The 26,492-nt window shown below is 37.0% G+C and overlaps 3 protein-coding genes across 3 annotated transcripts; 1 reads left to right on the forward strand and 2 right to left on the reverse strand.

Moving 5' to 3' along the window:
- Window positions 1–3,862: 3,862 nt before the first annotated feature.
- On the reverse strand, window positions 3,863–16,037 carry LOC133323951 (uncharacterized). Its single transcript, XM_061532850.1, has 7 exons — window positions 15,150–16,037; window positions 13,244–13,502; window positions 12,716–13,182; window positions 12,363–12,656; window positions 12,070–12,307; window positions 11,918–12,006; window positions 3,863–4,153 (listed from the first exon to the last, which is right to left on the reverse strand). The coding sequence occupies exons 1-7, from the start codon at window positions 16,035–16,037 to the stop codon at window positions 3,863–3,865; spliced, it is 2,526 nt and encodes an 841-aa protein (XP_061388834.1).
- Window positions 16,038–18,022: 1,985 nt separating this feature from the next.
- Window positions 18,023–18,889, forward strand: LOC133323952 (early boundary activity protein 2-like). Its single transcript, XM_061532851.1, has one exon. The coding sequence runs from the start codon at window positions 18,023–18,025 to the stop codon at window positions 18,887–18,889; it is 867 nt and encodes a 288-aa protein (XP_061388835.1).
- Window positions 18,890–19,163: 274 nt separating this feature from the next.
- Window positions 19,164–24,563, reverse strand: LOC133323946 (probable NADH dehydrogenase [ubiquinone] 1 alpha subcomplex subunit 12). Its single transcript, XM_061532846.1, has 4 exons — window positions 24,453–24,563; window positions 24,181–24,358; window positions 24,028–24,112; window positions 19,164–19,249 (listed from the first exon to the last, which is right to left on the reverse strand). Exons 1-4 carry the CDS (start codon window positions 24,545–24,547, stop codon window positions 19,173–19,175), a joined length of 435 nt encoding a protein of 144 aa, XP_061388830.1. The 5' UTR covers window positions 24,548–24,563; the 3' UTR covers window positions 19,164–19,172.
- Window positions 24,564–26,492: the final 1,929 nt, after the last annotated feature.

The raw sequence follows: 26,492 nt of genomic DNA on the forward strand, positions 1-26,492 counted from the left end.
GGTACTAAATTTGGTACAGTTTAGATCAGAGTGAATGGATAGAGATGGAAAACTTAAATTTAGAATGCAAATCACAGAATTAAGGTAGTATTGGAATTTCGTACTCTTGGATACGAGAAGCACTAAATGGTACTAAATAGGGTACAATTCGTTTTGTGTGAGCGGGAACCCTAAAATTTGGAATCAAAATTAAGGGTGGAGTGTAGGATTGAGATATGGAGGTAGTTTTGAAAATGCATGATTATGTGTACTAAATGGTACTAAGTTTATTTAGATTGAGATAAAAAACTTATATTTGAAAATAAAATTACTGTTAGAGTACAGGATTGAGACAGTGTTGAAAATTCAAACTTAAAGTACGAAAAGTACTAAATGGTACTAAATATGCTACAATTTGGATTTATGTGAACGGATAGGGCTGGGATCCTGAAATTTATGATTAAAATTACTGTTGGAGTGTGGTGAACGGATAGAGCTGGAATCCTTAAATGTGGACTAAAGGTTATTATTGGAGAACATGACTGGGGTAGTTTTGGAAATTCGTACTTATGGGTACGAAAAGCACAAAATTTGGTACAAATTGGACATTGGTGAACGGGTAGAATTCGAATCCCGAAAGTTGCAACTTAGGTTACTGTGGGAGTGTAGATTTGATAAAGTTTGGAATATGGGTACGAAAAGTACAGAATGGTACCAAATCTGGTACAATTTGGTTTTTGATGAACAGACAGAGCTGGAATTCTTAAATTTTGACTTACGATTACTATTTGAAATAAGGATTGAGGTATATTTGGAAATTCGTACTTATGAGTACGAAAAGTACTAAATTTGGACTTTGGTGGAATTAAGATTACTGTTGGAGAGTAAGATTGATGTAGTTTTAGAAATTCTTACTTATAAGTATGATGGTACTATATTTGGAACCATTTGGATTTGGTTGGATCCTGCGATTTGGAATTTAGATTACTGTTGAAGTGTAGTATTTAGCTATAGAGATAACTATGGAAACTCGAATTGATTTGTACGAATAGTAAATAGAATAGCAAATGCACTAAATTTCGATTTCGGCAACGGAATCACATTATATGCATAGAATCACATTCTATGTCGATTTATGCATGTCCGTCTGTCTGTCCATGTTAAATTGTAAACAAAGTACAGGTCGCATTTATGATCCGAATTGGATGAAATTTGGCATACGTCATATAGTTCCCATATATATTTTAGTCCGATTTTAGGTAAATAGTGCACCAAACTCCCTATATATCCTTCGATTTACACGAAATTAGGCACAGCGGGCTGAATTACGTCTAGAACGATGTGTGTTAAACATCGTGAAAATCGGTTCCGATTTAGATATAGCTCCCATATATAACTTCGTCCGATTTAATGTAAATGGTGTACCAAAGTCCCTATATATCTTTCGACTTGCACGAAATTTTGCATGGGGTACTTTACTACTTTCCTTACTGGTTTTAATCTGTTTAATGGAAGTAAGAGAGATTTCGGAAAATAGTGCTTATGTGTATGAAGAGTACTAAATCGCAAACTATAGTACAACAAATTTACAGTATTTACGATACCATATGAAATCTATGAAACTTTGGTAACCCCTCCGCCGACTGCGATGTCTAAAAGTGGAAAATCCAAAGATACCCTGGATATGAAGGCGAAGGACAATTTGTTTCTGCCAACGGAACGTCGACCAAGACATAGATATGATCATTGATAGGGAATTCCTCAATATAGTGTACTACCTCATGTAAAGCGGTTTCCATTGATCTCCCCTTTACATACGCATGTTGTTTATATTTCAGCGTATCATTGGGTATACTGCTGTACGATGTCGATCGACACGATGTGGTGTCGATTGTACGATCCATGGTTTTGAGTGGGAATGTAATTAGGCTTATTGGCCGATATGATTTTGGTGTTGCGCAGTTTGCCTTGCCGGACTTGGATATGAAGACTACCCTGGCTTCCTGCCAGGCTTTCGGTGTGTACCTGGTGATAAAAATACCGTCTCTTTTTGTAGTAACGTTATCCGGCACTGCCGCCTTCAATGGTGTGAAGCTTTTTAAGGCGTCTAACACCATTGACTTGTCAATTATAGGTTCATCTGATCTTTCTTCTCTATATGTCATGACATCGTCCATTGTTGTTGTTGTAGCAGCCCTATTGCTTTTACACAACGGGCTGAGGTGACAGACGTTGGCCGAGTAAGACTCGGGTCGTTTCGGATCGTAGACCCCTCTGTCGTGGAAACGTCCATTGTGGATGTGTTCGATGGGAAGTGAGCATTCATTAGGAACCTTAGTGTTTCCTCTCGCCATCTACCATAGTTTCGGGTTGGGTGTGGGTCTTAGATAGAAACATCTTGATTTTTGAAATGTCGTTCACGTCTACCTGTTCGCAGAACAGCTTCCAGGAGTTGCGTTTGGCGGTTCTTGTCAATTTATTGTATTCTTTCCGTTTATCGTGAAAGTTGTCCCAGAATACTGTAGATATTTTTTCGGCGTGCTCTGATGTGAAGCTTTCGGACCTCTTTTCCTTTTTTCCGAATCTCCCCCATCATCCAGAGTTTTTCAAAGGCATATCTGCTTTCTCGAAGAGGACATTACATTTACATCCCTTAATTTGTGGACGTTTCTGTCTATGTAATTCGTGTCTAGGCACTCATAATTGGATTGCCCTAACCTCTCAAACTCTTAGAAAACGAAGTACAAAATTATAGACAGAACAATTAAAAAACGTCTTTATACCCTCAGCCCTATGGCTAAGGGTATAATGAGGGCACATGTTTGCTACGAGAAAAATCGAAATATTGGTATCTTTGAGCCAAAACCGTTTAGGGACCCCCTCGATGTTCTCTATTGTTTAGAACCCCTGGCATCATTTTCACGGTTGTGAAAATTATGGAGATAAATGTGAGTAGCTTCAAAGTTATCTTCCATCCTTGCAAAGGTTTGTGTCTTCTTTCATCGCCTACGATTTAGAGGAATCACTTGGATAGCCGTTGTGTTGTTTCTGAATTCTCTTTTTCCAGATTCAAAAAGGTTGCAATCAAAGATATTCCGGAAACAAATGTGTGGGTATAGCTGAGTTCAAGGCCACATGCAGGGCATGTGTCTGATATTGTGCTGTTATTTCGGACCAATACCAATTTAGGCGGCTGCACAGCTCTTGTTTGACTGGGTAGCTGTCGTTTATCTACTGAGGAGGGAGGACTTCAGGAACTGCAGGCACGTGGTATTGTTCCATAGAATGGCTCACTACTTCCGTGAAAATCTTATTCATTGATCTTGGGGTTCTCTGTTATACTCTCTGTCTAGATCGTGTAGGCCTCCATGAGGTGATGGCATGGATGATTTCAAGCAGCATGTCGCAATATAACCCTATCACAGTAATTATGTATCTGGTTTAACCCGGAACAACCCATTGCCATACAAGCTTTTCATATGAAAATATAAAATCAGTCCTACTATGAAAATGTTGGGAATATGGGAATTTGAATTTCCTCTCCAAAAAAATTTTATAAAAATTCACATCCAAATAAATAATTTTTGTTCTTAAATAAGTCATGATTTTTTTATTTATTTTCTATACAATATTATAAAACTAGAAATGGAAACAAATTGGGACGAGCACGAGAATAATTTAATTATGATTTTAACTTCCTAATCAATTTAATATAAATAAACGAACATTTATGAAAAGTATTGAATTGTTGCAATTACAGATGACAAATCTAAACCAATAAATACTATATAAAAAATCATATTCTATACAATTTTGAAATAATTTTTATATAAAAAATAAGTTTTGCATATTCCAATATTTTCCAAAACTACTACTATTCTTACTATTTACGTTTGGGTTTTTTACTTTCCATTAAACTCATGATGGTTTTACGCAACTCTTCTGTTTCGCTCAATTCCAATTCGTAGTTACGAATTTGTTCATTTTTCTCTTGCAGTTGTGATTCGAGTACCGTAATAACATCATCGGATTTCTTTTTAGCATCACGCTGTTCTTCCAGCACTTTTTGTGTTTTGGCCAGCTCCTTTTCTTTCTCTTCAATGTGACGGGTTTTTTCTTTCAAATCGACTTCATATGCGGCAATTGTCTTCTTAAATTTGTCAATGCGTAGTGACTGAAATGAAGAGAAGAAGAGAGGGGAAAATTATAAAGGGAATTTAATAAATAATATTTTTTCCAAGGACTCACACAAGATTTGGACCCTAATCAAGGCGTGGATTTTTTAAAGAATAGTTTTAAGGGTCCTTTACAAAGCTTGGATTTTTTAAAGAATATTTTAAAGAGTCCTTTACAAGGTTTGGATTTTTTAAAGAAGTTTTTTAAGGGTCTGGATTTTTTAAATATTTTTTCAGGACCCAATAAAGGCGATTGGAAAATTCCACCAAAAACTTTGAAATATCGAAAATATGACGGGAACATCAAATGGTGCCAAATTGATCTATATCGAAAATTGTGTGCAAAGATGTTTTAGACCCTAGTTTAGACCCTAATTAGTGACACTTCTGTTGAAAAAATGCAGCTAAAACCTTGAAAATATCGAAAATATGACGGGAACTTTATATGCAAACTATGTGAAAACCTGTACCTGTATCGAAAATATTTTGTGAATATGACTTTTTGCCCTCCAAGAACCCAGAATGCCAAATTACAGAAACTTCGGTTAAGAAAATGTGGCTAAACACTTAAATATATCGAATATGGATCGGGACCTTTATATGCGAACTATGTGAAAACGTGTACCTATATCGAAAATGTTTTGCAAATAGGATTATTCAACCTCCAAGAACCCAAAAAGCTAAATTAAAGCGACTTCGTTTGGAAAAATGTGGCTAAAATCTTAAAAAGTATCGAATATGGTCTGGACTTTTATATGGTGATCATGTCAAATACTAGACCTATATCGAAAATGTTTCACGGATGTGCTTTTTCACCCTTCAATAACTCAGAATGCCAATTAACAACCACTTCGGTTGGAGGAAATGCGGCTAAAACCTTGAAAATATAAAATATGGATCGGGATCTTTATATGGTGGCAATGTCAAAACCTGAACCTACATAGAAAATATTTCAGGAACATGATTACCCTTCACCACTATGGGAATGTTAAACAGGACTATTATAATGAAATTGGATGAAATAAAATATGTGATATTTATCTAAATGTGAATCTACCTAAATCTATCCATAAAGTATGTAAATCGAATTCAAACAAATATAAATAGGTCATCCGTCCGTCAGACATCACTCTAGGCTCAATTCAGTACGTTATGCCAAAATATCGAAAATAAATAGGGACTTTGGACGTTCACATGAAATTGGCTATATATCTATAAATCGAAAAACATCACTCTAGGCTTAATTCAATACGTTATGCCAAATTTTGCAAATCGAAAGATACTGTAGGGCACCATTTACATGAAATCGGACAAAACTATATATGGGAGCTATATCTAAATCTGGACCGATTTTCACGAAACTTGGCAGACATCATTCTAGACCTAAATGATTAGGCTGTACCAAAATATGCAAAAATGATATATGCGGACCGTTTACCGGTTAAATATATATATGGCGATATATCAAAACCTGGACCTAAATCCAAAAAAAAAATTTCATCCAATTCGGGGACCTGTACTTTGCTCACAAAAATACATGGACAGAAAGAACACGGAATGCCATATAACAACCACATCGCTAAGGAAAATATGGCTAAAACATTAAAAAATATCGAATATGGGCTGGGACCTGAAATCTTCAAAATATCGAAAACGTGGCGGGACTTTTTCCAGTTTCAGTGTCATTTAAATTTGTTTTATTGTCTCCTTTATCGAATTACTTTACCGGGTTTCATGGTTGCCATGGCAACCACCATTAGTCTGTGTGCAAAAAATAGCCCTGGGTCATTGTGCCGGCTGGCTGGCTGACCATATTGCCAATTGTCATAGCAACCTTGATACAGGATAGTAAAGTTATTACTTGGGACACACCTTGGGACAAGGAGACATACCTCAAGGAAATTAAAACTAAAAAAAAATGCCGAAAATATTCAAAATTTTGTTAATTTCCATAATTTGTTTGAAAGTTACCCTGGTCAGCTGCCAAAACGAAGAAGAAGAGGTGCCGTCCTTTCGTATTGTGGCACCACAGACCTTGTGCAAACATGAGGACAATGAAACTGCCTCCTCCAACTCCTCCGACAAACAACAACACCAACCCGATGGCGTGACCGTGGCCTTTCAACCCAAAGATGGCATAAAATTATCGTATAAATTTAAAATATTTTTTAAAATTTTGGGACCCGACCCCTTAACCCAACGTGAGACACTATTGGTGTGGAAGGCCGTCCGAGCTTTGGAACAGCAATTGAATAGCCAACAACGTTTACAAATATCCCGTGATAATATGGCTATGATTAGCAAACGTCAGGTTATACCCGGGGTAAGTTATATTTTCCATGTGGTGGGTATAACAGATGCCGGCGAAACGACAAGGGAACAGGTTTTCACCTTGGACTATGCAGATGGTGTGCTGCAGAATAACGATGTTCCGGAGGGTATTAATTTGTTGCTAATTGGTTCAGAGGAAATTGTGGCCAATATGCAATATCAAATTGTGGCCAAGGTGAGTTTTTGCCGACCCAAACATGATTACTATGTGCAATGGCAATTGGAGGAGGCGGAGCTGGAAGAGGAGAAATTCAAAATGGAATTGGAACGCACGGTGTCAAGTGTTTTGATAATACCGGCAAATGTTTTAAGAGCGGAAAGGAAAACCTCTGTGGAGGCCCAAGTAAGGGAATGGCATAGCAAACGTCTGCTGGCCAGGCAGACAATTATGGTTGAGGTATTGAATAAGGGTTTCCAGGCCATGATTGTGCCGACGGCGGCCCGTATTGGTGAGGGAACCACTTTGACTTTCCGTGTGTTTTTGAGGAATTTCGATATGATCATGGAGGCCAATGTTAAATGGTTACTTCGTAATGCCAACAGCAAGGAGATATTGATGACACAAGACGATCGTGATAATGAATTCCGGGTTAAATTTGAAAAATCTGGCCTCTATCAGGTGGTGGCCAATGTTAGCATTAATGATATATCTACGAGAGTGAAGGCAGAAATTGAAGTGGTCTCCTCATTGTTTGTTAGCTATGATTTCCAAAGGGTACCGAATTTAAATCCCTCCTCAACGGAGGAGTTTCGTTTTTCGGTAATGGCCATGAATTTGGTGGCAAATTGTGAGGCCAGTTGGTTGAGTGCCCAAGAGGATGGTTTCCAGTATATTGCGCCGGGTGTGTTGGACCCCAAAGATAATTATGGTTATACCAAGATATCGGATTTGGAAAAATATTATCTTGAGGAAATTATCGATTTTACAAATTCCACAGTAAATCGTGAGATATCGCTGCAAATTCCCGCAGCCGGTAGGGAAATGAAAAATGAATTAACCTGGCCAGGGTTTGAGGGTGATGCAATGTATAAATTTCGTTTGGATGTGACATGTCCGAAGCCGTATCAGGAGCAACGAGCAATACGGCAAATGGAAATGGGAGAAGAAGAAGAGCCTTGGAGAAAACGGGTAACCAGTTATTTCACCATAGATCTGCATACAAATTCACCACCACAGGCCTTAAAGCTATTGATGGAACCTTTAGAGGGAGTGGCTTTGAAATCTGTATTCAATTTTAATTCCCAAGAGGCAAAGGATTTGCTTTTGGATTCACCCGTGCGTTATGAACTGAAAATAAAAATGGAAAAATTTAGTTTATCATTTGGCCGATATTTTCAATATAAATCCTGGCAAACAATACTACCCTATATGGGTGAAGGAAGCTCTACCTCCCATGCTATGGAAATAATGGTGGAAATTTGTGATATACGTGAGGCCTGTAGTCAAATTGCTAACAATACCCAATTAATGATACACTTTGAGGAATTCCGGGATGTCGAATATGAAGAATATTTACAGCAGATTAATGCCTGTTTTATGCGGACAGATTATCAGGAGGGTTTGAATCTCTTGACAATGGCTTTGATTACCTTAAGGAATGGTAATTCCTTGTATCGTGAGAGATTTGAAAAATACACCAAGGTCTTGATAAATAAAGAATTGGATAAATTACTGGAACAACCTGACAATCAGGTGTACATAAGTCCCGATATTATACACCTGTTTGTGGAGAAATCTAAAGAGTTATTAGATTACACCCAACAAATGGATAAGCAGATTTTGGAGAAATTAATTGAGATTATGGAAAATCTAATTGACAACCCCACCACCTCCCCCACAATGATGGAGGAAAGGCGTTTCAAAAGGAATCTACCGGGGCGCCATCGAACCAAACGTATTGTCAATCAAAATCAAGATTTATATCAAAGGACCCAGTTAATACTTTTGGAAGATTTATTAAAAACCGAAGGCTATCACGCGGAGGCCATGAATAAATTCATAGAGAAAATCTCGAAATTGGCTCAGAAGTTGTGCCTAAAGCGAAATCTCAATACAGAGACACTGAAAAGCAATATGGTCTCCCTTACGCTTAAACTAATAAAGGGTTCCGATATGTCACAGTCGACACAAATAAGTGAGGATATTTTCGATAAAATTGTAATGCATTTTAAATTAATGGAAACGAATGCAAAATATTGTTTGGTTATTAGGACCTATAATTTTCCAAATCGACCACAAGAAGAAAATGAGGAAGAAGGAGATCCCTCATCCACCTCCTTTTCTTCTTCCCTATTGCACTATAACATCTATGAAATCCTTGATGATGGCAATCACTTAAAGGAATTAAATTTGCAAAATATAAATCCCTCCTCCTCCACCTCCTCTTCGGCTGCTTCGGCTCCCATACAATTGGACATTTATCCCTTGGAACAAAAAGTCAATAAATGTTATATGAAGCCTTCATATAACGCACCATGGTCCATGGATGCCTGTAAATCATTGGAACTGGGAAAATTTCTACGGTGTTCTTGTACCCAGACAGGATTTTTGAAACCTGTATATATTGCAACACCAACCACCACCACATGGAAGCCCATACGGAATCACGATGCAACTGCAGTTACACCACCATTCTCTATGACCTCACCACCACCCACATTTATTTCCCTAACCACCCTGCAGCAATCGAGCACCCTAGAGACGACGACACAAATAACTTCATCGTTTAGCAGCACCTTGCGATCATGGAATCCAACACCAATTACCGGCTTCCCCATAAAAATACCCACATTTCAACCGACACCAGAAACAAATACCAGGGTCTATATGCAGCCCACAACACCGGTGGAAACTATACAACGTGCCGGCTCACCCATCTACTATATAATACCCTTGATTTTCATATTATTATTTTTATTAATCGGTATTCTATATTTTCTATATCGCCGCCGTTTACAACAATCATCATCGGGGGGTTTGGGAAAAAATATTACCTCCTCTTCGTCGTTATTGGAATATCGTAAACCAGCAGCGGGTATTAAATATGCAAATATTCAAGATGTCGATATGTTAAGTGGTAATTTTTAAAAATATAAAATAAAAACGCAATTTTTGGGAGCTTTTAAATGGAATTGTTTTTTTAATTACACTGTGAGGCAAAATCGGGGTTAGAGTCAGGAGGTGAGGATGGCTAATTCCTATTAGGGTTGAAAGACCTTGGTGAGTATATAAAAAATACCCTAAGAAGGAAAAATTCGCTACGGGTCAAAGTTCGGAGATATGGTGTGTGATCAGAGCTTACTAGATACAACTAGCAGCCGATTACATCCACCATCTATACCTCCTGCAGCCAAACGGAAGGAGTTCCAACACACCGAAATGATAACATAAGAATCTAATAACTCCATATCCCTTATGAAACAGAAACCAATAAGCCCAAAAAACTAACTTCGAGAAAAAAAGAAAGCCGGACTATTATCGGTTTTATTATCCGGTTCAAAAATTTTTGAAAACCTGTTCTTTCATTTCGCACCCATATGTATTTTTAGAGATTACATTTCTTCAGTAAAATCGAATGGGGAATTTGTTCGTAGAACAGTGAGACCATATTGCTTTTCAAGGTCTCCGTATTGATATTTTTCTTTAGACATAACTTATGAGCCAATTTCGAGTTGTAACTGGGTTCTTCGATATAAATCTTGATTTTGATTGAGATGACGCCCCGGTAGATTTCTTTTGAACCGCCTTTCCTCCGTCATAGTGGGAGCTGCGGGACAGATTTTCCAAAATCGACTTATCCATTTGTTGGGTATAATCTAATAACTCTGGATTTCTCCACAAACAGATGTATAATATCGGCACTTATGTACACCTAGTTGTCAGGGTGTTCCAGTAATTTATCCAATTATGTATTATCAATACCTTGGTGTATTTTTCAAATCTCTCACGATATAACGAATTTTCATTCCGTAATGTAATCAAAGCCATTTTCAGGAGATTCAAGCCCTTCTGATAATTTGTTCTCATAAAACAGACATTAATCTGCTGTAAATATTCTTCATATTCTACATCGCGGAATTACTCACAGTGTATCAGTAATTGGGTATTGTTCATTATTTGACTACAGGTCTCACGTATATCACAAATCTCCACCATTATTTCCAAATCATGGAAGGTGGAGGAGGTGGTTCCGCCACCCGTATAGGGTAGTATTGTTTGCCATGATTTATATCGAAAATATTGGTCAAATGATAAAATAAATTTTTCCATTTTTATTTTCAGTTCATAAAGTACCGGCGAATCCAAAAGCAAATCATTGGCCTCTTGGGAATTAAAATTGAATATAGATTTCAAAGCCACCCCCTCTAAAGGTACCATCAATAGCTTTAAGGCCTGTGGGTGGTGAATTTGTATGCAGATCTATGATAAAATAACTGGTTATGCATTTTCTCCAAAGTTCTTCTTCTTCTCTTCTAATCTCCTATTTCCATTTGTTATATGCGTTGCTCCTGATACGACTTCAGGCATGTTACATCCAAATGAAATTTATGCACGATGGAGAGCGTGCGGATAGATTCTTTCGAACTTCCTTACGAATCTCATATGCACTTGATGAGGTGAACCTCCCTCTCCGAAATCAAATTCCCGTCTCGTCACACAAATTTGCGGAGATACGAAACAGCACGTTTGTAGTGTTTCGCATCAGCTACATCTCGGGCCTTCCCAACATTTGAGCCGCTGTTCGCTGCTGGGGACTCGACAGATTCCCCATCGTCGGACATCGCCTCCGTCGCAGATTGCCTCTGAAGTTTATCGTCGGCAGGTGTCGACACAGGACCTGTTGTAGTCAGACTTGAAGTCGGTCGGTCAACAGGGTCTGCATTTCCTTCGTTAATTCTACAACAATCCCCCTGTGTAGACTTGGCTGGGATCACCGTGGTGTCCAGCTCATCATCAGTTAGGGTGAGATTCAGTAGCAGTTCCTCCGGAAGACCCTCTTCCCATCCGCCACCCGGGAAGACGCGCCTAGTAGGAGATTGGCAACTCCCCTAGACGAGCTGAAGGGAGTCTGTATAGCTTAGTTGTGCGTTTTTTGTTACAAACTTCTTGATTTTTTGAAACTTCGTTTACGCTATCGACCTGTTTAACGATTGACTATTATTAACTCTTTACCATAACAGTTATCGATGTGTTCGGTGGGAAGTGAGTTTCCAGGAGAAGCCTTATTATTTCTTCTGTTGCTTCTATCCTATTACACTCATCTCGGTTTGGGTGTGAATTTTAGTTAGAAACTTCGCGTACGCTATCGATTTGTTCATCGATTATGTTTAGAAATTGTTGAAAGCTCACTAATGTATATATTTTCTTGTCGAAGGTTCTCTCAATATGGTGTAATTTAAATAATAAATTTAACTCCACTTCCGGTACTTACACTTTCTTTAGAGGCCGCATGTAATTTGTCCACCTCTTCTGTTTTGGCTTGCAACTGTTCCTTTAGATCATTATAGTCCTTTTGGAGAACTAAAAAAGAAAAAATATATTACACCTATTTGATTGCAAAATAAAATAAAATGTAATGCCTACCAATCATTTCCGATACTTTAACAGCCAAACGTTTTTCACTTATTTGCAATGCCTCAGATTGTTCAGATAATTTCTTCATTAGCTCTGTCATATTACGTTTCAAATTATCCTTTTGATGTTTCAAATCTTTACATTGAGTTTGCAGAGACTCTTGATTGATGTGTAATTCAAAATTCATGGTGTGATATTTTTCCAGTTCGGCATTTTGAAAATTAATGCGTTGTGAGAGGTGGGTGATCTGAAAAATATATGAGCTAATAAAATAAAATATTGTTAATAATTTTATATCTCACCTCATTACTGGCATCCTCTAAACGTTTTTGCAAACTAGCCTCGGCTGCTTGTAAATTTTTAATTTTATAATTAAACAACTCCATAATTTGTGATGTGGCCACATTATTTAATTGATTGTTGCGTTCAGCATTTGATATCAGTTCAATCAAAGCATTCAAACGCTCTTCCAGCTCTTTGCTGGCAAATGTTTTGTGACTCTTTAAAATGGCATTCAAATTACGCCATTGATCACCATTTGGAGCAGGAGAGGCAAGGTGAATTTGATTGTTGGAGGCATTCAATTTGGAAATGTGCTAAAGGAGAACATCGCATCAATTCAGAAACGTAATTAAAAACATATTCTTATACTCACCTTGGCCACTTCAAATTGTGGAAAATGTTCAAATTGTGATATTTGAAAGACAGCAGAACACACCCGTTCTCCACCACTCACCATGGCCCGGGCCAAGGCATGTTGTATCTGCGGCAATTGTAATAGATTACAGCACTTTTCAAAATATGCCTTTTTGGCAATATCGGTAAAATTTATGAGTAAAAGTAAACAAAATATTGACTTTTCTATTTCTTCCATGGACAAAAAACTATCGGGCATTTCCGTTTTAACGGCCAACAATGGGGCTAATATTTTATCAAAATAGGATTCGGTAATTTTGGACAAAATTAATTTTTCTGTTTTCGTTTGATGTAGCAGTGAAACCAATAGTTGTAATACGGCAGCTGTGTGTAGTGGTGATGTTTCCGGTTTTTCCGATGTCAATATTAGCTGAATAATTATGGAAGGATCGCGTGAGATACGTGGTGCTATGGATTCTTTTTTGGCTGTAAAAATTTCAATTTATATATTTTTTAATTGAATTGAAAAGAATTTCATAAAACTTACCCAATCGAACTAAGCTGTCCAACAGATTTATGGCTTGCACCCCACAAACTTCCGATTGCAGCCAACTGCATAACAGCTCAAATATCCTGGGTATATTTGAATCTAAACTAATGGCAACATTTTCTTTGCCTTCCTCATCGATTTGACCCGACAAATCCATAATATGTTCCATTAGTTCGAACAGCAAACCCATACAGATTTGTTCATGCTTCCGTGAATCATCACTAGAATCGTCCATGGATCGTCGTGACTCTAAACGCTGAAAAGAAAAATTATGAAAAAAAATAGATCTATGAAGACTTTATAGACGACCATATGGGAGTCTTTATAGACGAGCTGAATGGGAGTCTTTATAGACGAGCTGAATGGGAGTCTTTATAGACGAGCTGAATGGGAGTCTTTATAGACGAGCTGAAGGGAGTCTTTATAGACGAGCTGAAGGGAGTCTTTTGAGATGAGCTGAAGGCAGTCTTTTGAGATGAGCTGAAGGGAGTCTTTTGAGATGAGCTGAAGGCAGTCTTTATCGACGAGCTGAAAGGGAGTCATTATATACGAGCTGAAGGGAGTCTTTATCGACGAGCTGAAAGGGAGTCATTATATACGAGCTGAAGGGAGTCTTTATCGACGAGCTGAAAGAAAGTCTTTATAGACGAGCTGAAGGGAGTCTTTCTAGACGAGCTGAAGGTAGTCTTTATAGACGAGCTGAAAGGGAGTCTTTATAGACGAGCTGAAAGGGAGTCATTATAGACGAGCTGAAAGGAAGTCTTTATAGACGAGCTGAAAGGGAGTCTTTATGGACGAGCTAAAATGGAGTCTTTATAGACGAGCTGAAAGGAAGTCTTTATAGATGAGCTGAAAGGGAGTCTGTATAGACGAGCTAAAAGGGAGTCTTTATAGACGAGCTGAAAGGAAGTCTTTATAGATGAGCTGAAAGGGAGTCTGTATAGACGAGCTGAAAGGGAGTCATTATAGACGAGCTGAAGGGAGTCTTTATAGACGAGCTGAAAGGGAGTCTTTATAGAAGAGCTGAAGGGAGTCTTTATAGAAGAGCTGAAAGGAGTCTTTATAGACGAGCTGAAGGGAGTCTTTATAGACGAGCTGAAAGGGAGTCTTTATAGACGAGCTGAAAGGGAGTCTTTATAGACGAGCTGAAGGGAGTCTTTATAAACGAGCTGAAGGGAGTCTTTATAGACGAGCTGAAAGGGAGTCTTTATAGAAGTGCTGAAGGGAGTCTTTATAGAAGAGCTGAAAGGAGTCTTCATAGTGGAACTGAAGGGAGTCTTTTGAGATGAGCTGAAGGGAGTCATTATATACGAGCTGAAAGGGAGTCTTTATAGACGAGCTGAAAGGGAGTCTTTATAGACGAGCTGAAAGGGAGTCATTATAGACGAGCTGAAAGGGAGTCATTATAGACGAGCTGAAGGGAGTCTTTATAGACGAGCTGAAAGGGAGTCTTTATAGACGAGCTGAAAGGGAGTCTTTATAGACGAGCTGAAAGGGAGTCTTTATAGACGAGCTGAAAGGGAGTCTTTATAGACGAGCTGAAAGGGAGTCTTTATAGACGAGATGAAAGGGAGTCTTTATAGACGAGCTGAAAGGGAGTCTTTATAGACGAGCTGAAAGGGAGTCTTTATAGACGAGCTGAAAGGGAGTCTTTATAGACGAGCTGAGGGGAGTCTTTATATGCGAGCTGAAGGGAGTCTTTATAGACGAGCTGAAGGGAGTCTTTATAGACGAGCTGAAGGGAGTCTGTATATATGTACTGAACTGATGACATTCTTTATAGACAACCTGATGCGCGTCTCAATAATATCCTGAAAAATTCTAATTACGTAATTTCTCTTAGACTTCTATAAACAGTTGGTTTTCCCTACAAAAAAAAATCCGAATAAAAATTTCTACTCACATCCAATAACTTTTCAATATCCTCAAAATAGAATTGATAACTCATCATTGCCTGGTGCAGGCCACTATGGGCCTTCGAGTCCTTAAGAAATTCTACAATGTGCATTAAGTGCGGAACATTCCATTGTTTTATGCACTCTTCGACGGCGGTAAAACATGAACGTATAAATAGATGTAATTCCTTTTGATCCGGCGAATGGATATCCTCCGATAAAATGATTAACATTTTATTAGCCAGCACTCCATAGTTTTGTATACGACGACTAAATGTAGAAATATTCACAGAGCGCAGGAACAAAAAGAGAACCACAAAGTTTTTATAACACAAATTGATGAGAACCGATAACGCCAACTGGGCATGTGTTTCTTCACCCTCCTCGGTTGCTTGATAGACAATTTGTACCAGCTGTTCCAGCAACACCACAATATATGGTTCCTCCCACGATATTTGTATGCCAAATGTTAACTCCTGCAGCAGGGTCAAAACCTTTAATTGTTTATCAGCACCAGCAGTGATACGTTTTAGCAAAAATGTCAACAATGGTATGAATCGGTATTCCTCTACAATTGCCTTACGGGCATCGAGATTTTTGGAACAATGCTGCAGTAGGGACACACATGCCCACAATGCATCCGAATCCGTGGATAGGCTACCCATAACTGCATGTAAATCAATATAGAATTTCGACACCTCCAAATGTCCTGGTGCAAAATGTTGTGGCTGTATGGCGGTGCTTAGCAGAGAGGCATTGCGGTTCAGTAACACCAGGGAATCTTCAGATTTGTTGTTACGATAAAGGGCGGCTTGTGTGCTAAATTCTCGAACATAACTAATGGCATTGGCGGCATCGCTGTGACTGCTGGTGGTGTTATTTTTGCGGGAACTCATTTTGTAATGGAATTTGTTTAATTAAAATATTTGGATTTTTAAATATTGTATTTAAATATGTAGATTTGAAAAAAGCGAAACTTGAAGAGTGCGGCACAATTGTAGTTGTTGTATTTTGAAAATTAAAATTTCGCAAACAAAACCAGCAATCTGTCATCGGCGGCTGTCAAATGAAATTGGATGTGTTCAATATTAGTTGCCAAAGCGACATCTGTATGTCAGCAGCAGGAGAGTTCGTGGTTAGTCATTATTGAAGAATTGAGATTCTTTGCAGACTAGCAAAAGGAAGTCGTTATAGACGTGCTAAAAAGAGTCGTTATAGATGAGCTAAAGACAGTCGTTATAGACGAATTAAAAGAGTGTCGTTATAGACGACTCAATTCAAGCCATTATTGGCGGGTTGAGGGGCGTCTTTATGGATCAGTTGAAGGGTATTTATACGTGGTGAAGATGGTCATATAGAAACATATGAGGGAGGAGAGGTGATTTCCCAAACAAGCAGATGGGAAATCGCCTCTCCTCAATCATATGTATTGGCACTTCCCCCTTCGCTTTTATTTTTATTTTTTTTTTGCCCGGACTTCGAATAGAGCGGCAAAGGCCTAGTCAACTAAAAAATTTAAACCTTTAGATTGGGTTTCAATTTTTTTATTCTCCCGCATAAAACTACGAAGTCAAGAATTTTCAAAATACCGAATATGGTTAGCGACATTTATGTGCGACTAGTCCAACATCCATATTTTGAAAGTGAAGATTTTTTCCAAGTGGTATTTCATTTTCTAAGAACATAAAATGCCAAGATATCGATGCTGGTATATGGATCTGAAGCATACGTACTTGCACTAGTTTATGAGGCAGCTCTTGGAGAGAAAAATTCTCCGAAAGATCTGCGTCGAATGAACCACGAGCTACACCATATGTACGATGTCTGGGTAGATGTATCGAGCTGCAGTGACTGCTGTGGGTAGACCATGTTGTGCAAATAGATGAGGATATTCGAAAGGCATATAAAAGGCGACACTACTGATAGTTCATGCAGAAGGGGAAGGTCAAGAATTCGATGCAAATATCAAGTGAATGACAATGTCACGAAACAAGGTCTTCAAATTGGAAAAATTGCGCATAGGATAGGCTTATCAAAAACCAAATAAGTAATATATAAAGCGCTCGGGACCTCAAATGGGGAAGTTGGTTGTTATTCTTTGAATATTCATAATACAAAGTTACTTACAACATCGGCCAAATTTTCTAAAAAAAACTATTCGTAGATAGATTGGATAAATTTGTAAACTTTCTTCCGCTCCAGCCATAGGTCAGTTTTGGGATGACCGATGTAAAATGATATGATAAATTGTTGCACTCCAAAGTCAGCTGTCTTCTATTTTGAACGGGTACATGTACATTTATTTTTATTAGCATTAAGGATATCCGCACAAGAACCACCTTATCCAGGATGGGTTGTCTGTCTCTTCAACGACTTCAATATCTATTTTTATTTGAGAACACAACTTTTATTCTTTAACACGCAAGTTATAAAAACCGTCTTAAGACGTTTATAATTTTATGACACTTTTCACACACACTCAAGTGGTCGCAGCAGTATCTGATTTCATGGAAATAGGCAGGGCAATGTGCAAAAGCATTGATACGTACCTGCTGAATACGCTGAACTTATTTTAGAATGAAAAAGGGATTAGGGGATTAGGCCAAGGATGTGTTGTGCCGTGGGTGGACAACTGTCTGCCGGCTTTTGTGTGAAACTAATAAAAAACTTGTCACCAAGCGAATTGGTACCTGTCACCCTATGACAGGTGCTTGCCACAATCGCTAGCACAGACTTAAGAACGATTTGTATATAAATGCCTGGGATATCAATGAATAGCAACACAGTTCAACAACTGACTTCCAGCGTTAAACACACTCACTTAACTAGCTCACGCTTAACTCTCCAGTTTTAAACGACGAACACCACAAATCATTTAAACATGGGTTTTGAACAAAGCTTCAGTGAATTACACATTAGCAGTCAATCGCCAGCTTCGTACGTTAAGCCCCATCCATATCAGGTGGCGAATTTGGTAACAACAGAAATGCGCTTGAAGCGTATTGCCAAACGGCAAATGGATAGTGCCACAATGTTTAGTCGTCTGCAGGTGATTATCGATCAAATGGAGGAGACATTTAGGGCGTCATCAAGTTGTAATCAGGTGTCACCGACAAATCACATTGCCGGTAGTGAACACAACTACGCCTACACCAACTCTTCATCGGGAGTGTCATCGACAACATCCTCGCCATCGACTGGCTCCCCAGCTTCTTCAGTGGATGAACAACAACAACAAAGTCCAAATGCTGGTAACAAAAGGAAACTCAACGATGAAGATTATCAACAAGAAGACGCCTATCCTGCAGTGTGCGAAAACTCACACCCAGCCGTAGTTGCGCTAACATCCAATGATGCCAGCCACCACCATCAATATCCCCAACAAATTGGCGAAGTGGTTATCTTGGGACCCAATGGTACACAAATTGATGCCAGATCCTATAGCAGCATTATTTGGTCATCCTCTGCCTCGGCTACCCGTCAACTTTTGGGCTTTGTTTTTAGCAGCGATGTCTTGGCCACCCACACACTGACCGGTAAACCTTCGCCAGCATTTTATGGCCGCGAAAGACCAGCCAAAATGCAATTGGATCCCATTAAGGCCGCCGATATTATTCACTGTGTCAAAACGAAGTTCCATTGCACAGAACGCGAAATTCGTGCCGCAATCACAACGAAATGTTCCGATACATCAAAGAAATATAAACGGCGTTCATTGAAACAAATCGATGCAGTGAATAAAATGTAAGGGGGCTGAGGAGGCTGGCTGATTCCTGGAGGATGTTTTCTATGTTTTTGAGTATAACTTGTAAATATTTTGTATGTTAAATTAGTTTTTAAGTGTTCAAATGTGATTGTTTTATAAAAAGAAAATTTAAATACAATTAAAATTAAAAAAATTAAAATTTGTTGGATTTTTATTTCTTCTTTCACAGCAACATTTTTTATTTTTCTTCTGGTTTTTAGAAATTAACACTAACGATTTATTTTCGTGATTAGTTTAGTATTTGGGGGCTAATAAGTTCCACTCATCACTTTGAACCGGAACCTTTTTTGGGATCCCAAGCTTCAATCTTGGTACGGGTGGTGCTATAGGGCATATATTGTTCTGGAATAAAAAAAAGAGAAAATTAGTGATTAGAAATGAATTGTCAACTATTATAATTTGAGTCAGCCGTGCAAAAATATTAATAAATTCGATAATCGGGTAAAACGTAAAACATTCAGAATAAATCCCCATAATACCAAACACTAATAAAAAATGACCCAAACAGAATATCATATATTTTTACAAAAATAAGTTAAACGGTTTAGTTCCGTCTGATCGAATTTTTTATATACTTTACCAAAGACCTTTATTTCCACCCTCATGTGGAACAATGCTACAGCGAATGGTTTTGGGAAGTGTGGGTCTAAAGAGGACATAGCAAACAAGTGGAACTGGCTGCTAGAAACACTAAATCGCAGCCACAATTCACGTCCGAGTGCATGCAATATGCATTATGTGGTAGTAGGTTATTCATGCATACAGCAAAAATAACAAAGAAAACTCACAACAAATTCTCAATATTTACTACGGGCAAAAAAAAAAAAAAAATGTGGAATTATGAATGGAAAATTATTTATTTATTCATGGTAATTTCAAAGTCCGAGGACCACATTGAAGAAATTAACAATCAACATTTTAAAATTGACTTATTAAACGGAATTTGCTTCCAATACGACATGTTTTGGCCCTAGGATAAAATTCAATGGCTTGAAATTTATATTTTTAAACATTCACTTGTAAAATCGGACGAAAGTATATATGGAAGCTATATCTAAATCTGGGCCGATTTCAAAAAAAAAAAAAATCGCATACATCAATCTGGACATAATTCAGTACTCGGTGTATTTTTTTTTTCAATCGGACCAATATTGGCAGTATGGTGCTCTACATAAAATCGGACGAAACTATATATGGGAGCTATATCTAAATCTGAACCGATTTTCTCCAATTTCAATAGGGTTCGTCCTTGGGCCAAAAAAAAGTGACATGTGATAAATTTCATCCAAATCGGATCATAATCGATCTGTACTTGGTTCATACAAATTCATGGACGGACGGACAGCCGGACATGCATAAATCGACTCAGAAAGTGATTCTATGTATATTCTCATAAGGAACCTCGTTTCCATTTTCCTATTACAAATATATGCACAAAGACATAATACCCTGTATCACAGTGTGGTGAAGGGTATAAAAATATTCTTAAAAAAAAAAATCCCGCCCCTTGTACCCAAAAAAGTATTTGCAAGCCAAAAAAATAATTTGAAAAACATCCACTACGCCTTTAGTAAGTGCAAATAATAAAATAATTTTTAAAAAATCTGCCTCTTTGTTAAACCAAAAAAATATTAAAAAAATTAAAGCCTCCATTAAAAGCCAAATATATATATATATATATATATATATAGGGGAGAGGGGGGCACCTTTGAACACTTTTTGCTTTCAAGCCTTATAAAATTTTTTATTTTATAATTTTTAGTTTCTTATAAATTTTAACTAATAGGACATACTATAAGCTTGATAAATATATTTCATTACTGTTTTAATGGACGAACTGCCCCCCCCCCCCCCCCCCAGGGGGGCACCTTTGAACAAGGCTTGACATTTTTGAACGACATGATTTTTTACAGTGTTTATGTTCAAATATGTATGTATTTTATTAATACATATCAGAAATGCATTAATTCATTAAAAAATATATAAAAAAATTTCAAAATTTTAAAAATTTAGATCAAAAGTTATTAAAACATAAAATGACTTAAAAACAAAAATTAATATGGTGAAAAATACAGTTAATTTCGTAATCTTATTAACCGATTTGAAATTTTGAGAAATCGAAGCCAAAAGTTAAAAACTTCTGTTTTTACTCGAGTTTAATGGGCATGTTCAAAGGTGCCCCACCCATGGCATTTTACGGAAATTTAAAATAACTTTTTTTGTTATAAATATACAGTGAGTGTAATAAGTATTTTGCCTCAATATAAATTTGACAAAATTCTAATATATACGCCTAAAGCCAGCATACTAAAGATGTAAAATTAATTATGTATGATGGGATATGTTTGTGGACATATTTAGATCTTATTTCTGCAAGAATCACTGCGAAAGACCTATTGGTCACGAAGATATCGGCCAAAATCTATACCAACACTAAAATGATTATCACAAAAAAGTATTTTGCTTTTTATTATCATTTTTGAAAAAATCATTATATAACACACGCTTTGTCTTTTTATATTTACCATTGCGGGTAACCACATACTAAAAGCGATTTGGCGACGATTCCAATAAACCACGGCATTTTTTCGCGAATATTTGCTCACACTTACGTTCAATACATTCTCCAGCAATTTTTCATTTAATATATGGTAATTTCTCGTCCTAATCTCAAAATGAGAGTATTAGATATGGTCGTCGCGGCTTTAAAACATCCCAAATAACTTTAGAATAATAAAAAGAACGGTTTTGTGGCAATAGAAATACATCAAATTTCGAAAATAAATAGATCGACCAGTTTATTCACTGATGCATTTTATTCACAACTGATGGTGTTAAACGGATGTAAAATATTGACTGCGTATTCGTCACCAGCTACCACAGTTTTTTAAAACGCAATAGTATTTGACGAAGATTGATGTTTTCTCCCAACTTCATGTACTGTTTGTAGTTTCTGTTGTTTTAGAACTGTAAATTTCTTTGAATCTGACCACCTTATTGCTATTTTAATCGCATATATTGGTTCCTAGATCAATATTAATGAACCATAAGGTTTTCAAAGTCAGAAAAATGGGGTTTCGCGATATTTTTTTTAATAATTTGTTTGTCGGATTTTGGTTTTAATAGTTTTTAAGGTCCTGTCCTCGCGATTTATTTTTCAAAACCTCCTTTTTATTATTCTAAAGTTATTTGGGATGTTTTGAAGCCGCGACGACCATATCTAATACTCTCATTTTGAGATTAGGACGAGAAATTACCATATATTAAATGAAAAATTGCTGGAGAATGTATTGAACGTAAGTGTGAGCAAATATTCGCGAAAAAATGCCGTGGTTTATTGGAATCGTCGCCAAATCGCTTTTAGTATGTGGTTACCCGCAATGGTAACTATAAAAAGACAAAGCGTGTGTTATATAATGATTTTTTCAAAAATGATAATAAAAAGCAAAATACTTTTTTGTGATAATCATTTTTGTGTTGGTATAGATTTTGGCCGATATCTTCGTGACCAATAGGTCTTTCGCAGTGATTCTTGCAGAAATAAGATCTAAATATGTCCACAAACATATCCCATCATACATAATTCATTTTACATCTTTATTATAATTTTTTTATATTATAATTTTGTCAAATTTATATTGAGGCAAAATACTTATTACACTCACTGTATATGAAAGAAAATACATAAGTTATGTTTGAAATGATTGTTGGAATGCAAAAAAAATTGTTTGACGAAAGAAAACTATCACATAATTCTTCCTGCGCCCTTACAACCAAAGGAATAAAAGTTTACAATCACGGGATTTCATTCCCCATATAATTTTTTCACACACCCAATATCTTGTTGCCCAGGGTATTTACTGTCAATCTCACACTCTTTCAGTATTGTCATATGGTTTAAAATATTTTGCCAAAGTCTTCAATATTGCCCACACTTAACTGAATTTATTTGGCATTATAATATATTCTTTACATTGCTTTGTAAAAATCCTTTTAAATTTCATCTGTAATATTAAATATATTCTCAATAGCGTCAACATGTTTTATCATGATTTTTCAATAGCTATTCAATCTTTCAAATTCACAGCATTCAGATTACAAATATCTGACCACAAAAGATTCATATTGCAATGGTGCGTTATTGTGGTACCCACGAAAAAAGAAGATCATGCATGACCCTCAATAAAATCAAGATATTTGGTTATAAAATTACTTAACCTGTTGGTGGTTGTAAAGGTTTTAATAATTTATGTTTATAATTTTATGACACCTTTCACAGGCACACACCATACCGTACGCGGCGGAGTACCTCTGTTCATGGAAATAGGCGCAATGTGTTACTTTGTTTTCACATGCTCAATCGGACAAGTACCTGTCGATCTATTCGTTGAACTTATTCGAGAATGAAAAGGGATCGTGGATTAAATTTAGGATATGCAAACAACTGTCGTTGTGCAAAAGTAAAAAAAATTGATACCTGTAGAGGGTGGCTGTTGCATTGACAGGTGCTTGAGTTTTTAAGATTGAAGGTAAACAGAGTTTTGGTTGTGTATAGATATCAATGAAATTATCATTGAATTCGGCAGTCAGTTAAAGAAGAAACTTCGAAATATAGTGTTCTACTTCCTGGTGAGGTTTGTAAAATTTGTAAACAACCGACGAGAAGGTCTATAGGTTCTTCCTTTTTCCTTTCTAAGAGGTTAAACGATTTTGTTGGTCAATGTAACTCTAATGTCGTGAGTTTACGAGTTTTTTTGACGAGGTCGTGTAGAATGCGTACTTTTTAAAGAATCAATTTGTTTAAAACTTTAGTTTTTCTAGTCGACCTACATGTAGAGGAACTGTTGATGTTATTACCGATATTTTAGTCTAAGTGATTTTAAGGGATGTTTGCATAGAGACGAGTCCCCATATTTTGTGCATGTTTTCTAATTGACGGTAATGTGGAGTTGTTGGTTCCCTCTCTATTTGGCCATGTTTCTGTGTTGGAACCATATAACGGTACATTTTTACAATAAAGTGACTTTTTTCGGTAATGCTGGTATTTGAGGCTGGCATATTAAATTTTTTCCAATAAAAAAGGACGTAATTTAATTTCGTTTAAATATCACATTGCTCACCTTGAGTACCGGACAAATTTTCACTGTGATCAGCCATCCACTTGTGTTTGGGACGGTTGCCATCACGGATTGGTGGCAAATCGGTCTAAAAAAAAAACAGAAACACACATTACAAACCATTATCCCACATATTCACATCATTTCCAACATTACCTTGTAATGCATCCAACCGAACCATTCAGCTGGAATTTGCGAACCATCATAATCCATATTCACATGTTCGGCAAATTCAACCCAACGATTTCTGCCATAGAAATAATAGGGATTTTCGTAATACTTGTTGCCGTATTTGTCGGTGCCAACCAATGTACCGATTTTCAAATCATCATTTCTGCAATTATAAACAAATTATGCATTAAACGCTAGGAGACTTTCTGGGCAAAAACTTATATAATTTCAAGAGGCAAATCGGCCCAACTACTTACCTATACAATTTGAGATAGGTATTTTTCAGACCGCCATTTTGGCGAACAATCTGAAAAAGTTTACCCAAGCGATCCAAGCCAAGATATTTCGACATTCTAATAAATAAACAATAAGAAATATTCAATTTTTTCGTAATATAATCAGATTTTCCGACGGAATTACCTGTCCGTTTGCTGTGCAAAAAAACTTCAGTGACCAAATAACAGCTGATTTGATGGAATTAATTTGACATTTATTTTGTGTTATCAATTTACTTTGCATGTGTTGACGGAAAAAAGAAGCACACAACAGCCGGTAAATAATAACTGAACACAATCAATAATCTAAAATGTGGTTTATTTAATAAATTATTAGATGACTTTCTATAAATAATAATAATATATTAATAATTTGATAACGGTAATTCCCAAAATATATATCTACTTTAAATAGAATATAATTTACCAAAACATTGAATTGTGACATGGTGTGGTATGTTCAGTGAGCTTTTGATTCATATCTTGAGAATTCATGCAAAACAAAAGTTGGTTCCCTCACTCAAAAAGTGGAGTTTCCGAAACAGAGCAATAACTATTTATCTGAAATAAGAGAAATTAATTCAACTTTAACAGCCTGTTTTTGTAAAATTCCAAACGAACGAATTCGAGTGACTTACGACCAAACCTTTATTTATGTTTATAAAGGTTTTCTGATTCAAAACAAAAATAAATGACATATTTTTCAAAACCAAGGAGTTTGGTCGTAAGTCACTCGAATTCGTTCGTTTGGAATTTTACAAAAACAGGCTGTAATAGTCAACTTAAGCAAATAGAGAACAATGACGCATAAGGTACGTTCAGTGATTTCGTTTTGTATATCCAACCTTAAAGCTCCTTTAGCCTACGAAAATTATTCGCAAACGTGTCGTATGTTCATACCCTGCGCAGTAATTACATTTTTCATTCCGACCCTCGAAATATTCGGGGGTCACCTCATAAACTGATAATAAATTTATAAAACAATATTTAAGAAATAGGCGGAGAATATGATGATAGAACTCCGTTGTCCTCAGCCCCACCGCTGTTACATCGCTATGGCTAAAATTTGAGAGTAATATCTAATTCTCCATCGGAAGGGTTAAAGACTTTATTGTTCTTGGAGCTTAATCCAGTTACTACATCCTGAAATAGTGAGTTGTCTACCTTAGAGGGGATGAGGGTATGGAACAGTTCAGCAGCGGCAGCCTTACAATGGTTCAGGTTTAGATGCACCACTCAACCAACTGCAACTTTTTTTCCTATAAAAAGTGGTGCAATTTCGCAACAAGTGCCATCTTACAACCTTTTTGCGGAGTATAAATGTCATGAACTGAAACCCGCAAACTCCTTATTTTTACAGTTATTCATCTTGACCCCTTTGCATAAGGAGACCTGACCGAATCGATGGTTTCGACGATCAACTTTGTCAGTGAGGAACAGGTCCTTCATATTCAGATCGAAAGGGGAATTGGATGGAAATATCAAGTAGAAGACAACATCTTGGAAGATGGTCTTTCAAATTGGAAGAGATGCGCATAAGACCGACGCGCTTGGAAATATTTTTAAGCTCGGCTTTTGGAACAACTGTTCTGTAACATGCCACAAAAGTAAAAGTATGCAAGTTTTACGGACTTTCCTTCTAGCCGATTTTGTTACGTCTTGCATTCCTTCACAATGGTAAATGATGCCATATATTTTTCGTCATTCAAGGTCTTGAGATTAAAGGTCTTGAGATTTCTCCTCCATTGGAGTATTAACTTTGGCCACGTTTGCATGCGACGTCGGAAATTATATCAATCAAGGTGTCACTCGCAGTACTACTCGGATAGTTCCTTGTGAATATCCGAATAATTCATAATGTTTTGACCACAGTCGAAGACCCCGCTGAAGTGAGGTTATCGGTATTATATCTAGAAGCAAAGCGGAAAGCTACTGCGGACTGTCATGTGGTCGAAGTGAAGACTCTCAGAGGAAATGATCGTGTGTCAATGATCCTTGGCCCATTGGCGCCCTAACACTTCT

This window comes from Musca vetustissima, unplaced genomic scaffold (genome assembly GCF_032173495.1).
Source record: "Musca vetustissima isolate MV318-11 ecotype Yass unplaced genomic scaffold, APGP_CSIRO_Mvet_v1 utg47811, whole genome shotgun sequence".
Classification (NCBI taxonomy): domain Eukaryota; kingdom Metazoa; phylum Arthropoda; class Insecta; order Diptera; family Muscidae; genus Musca; species Musca vetustissima.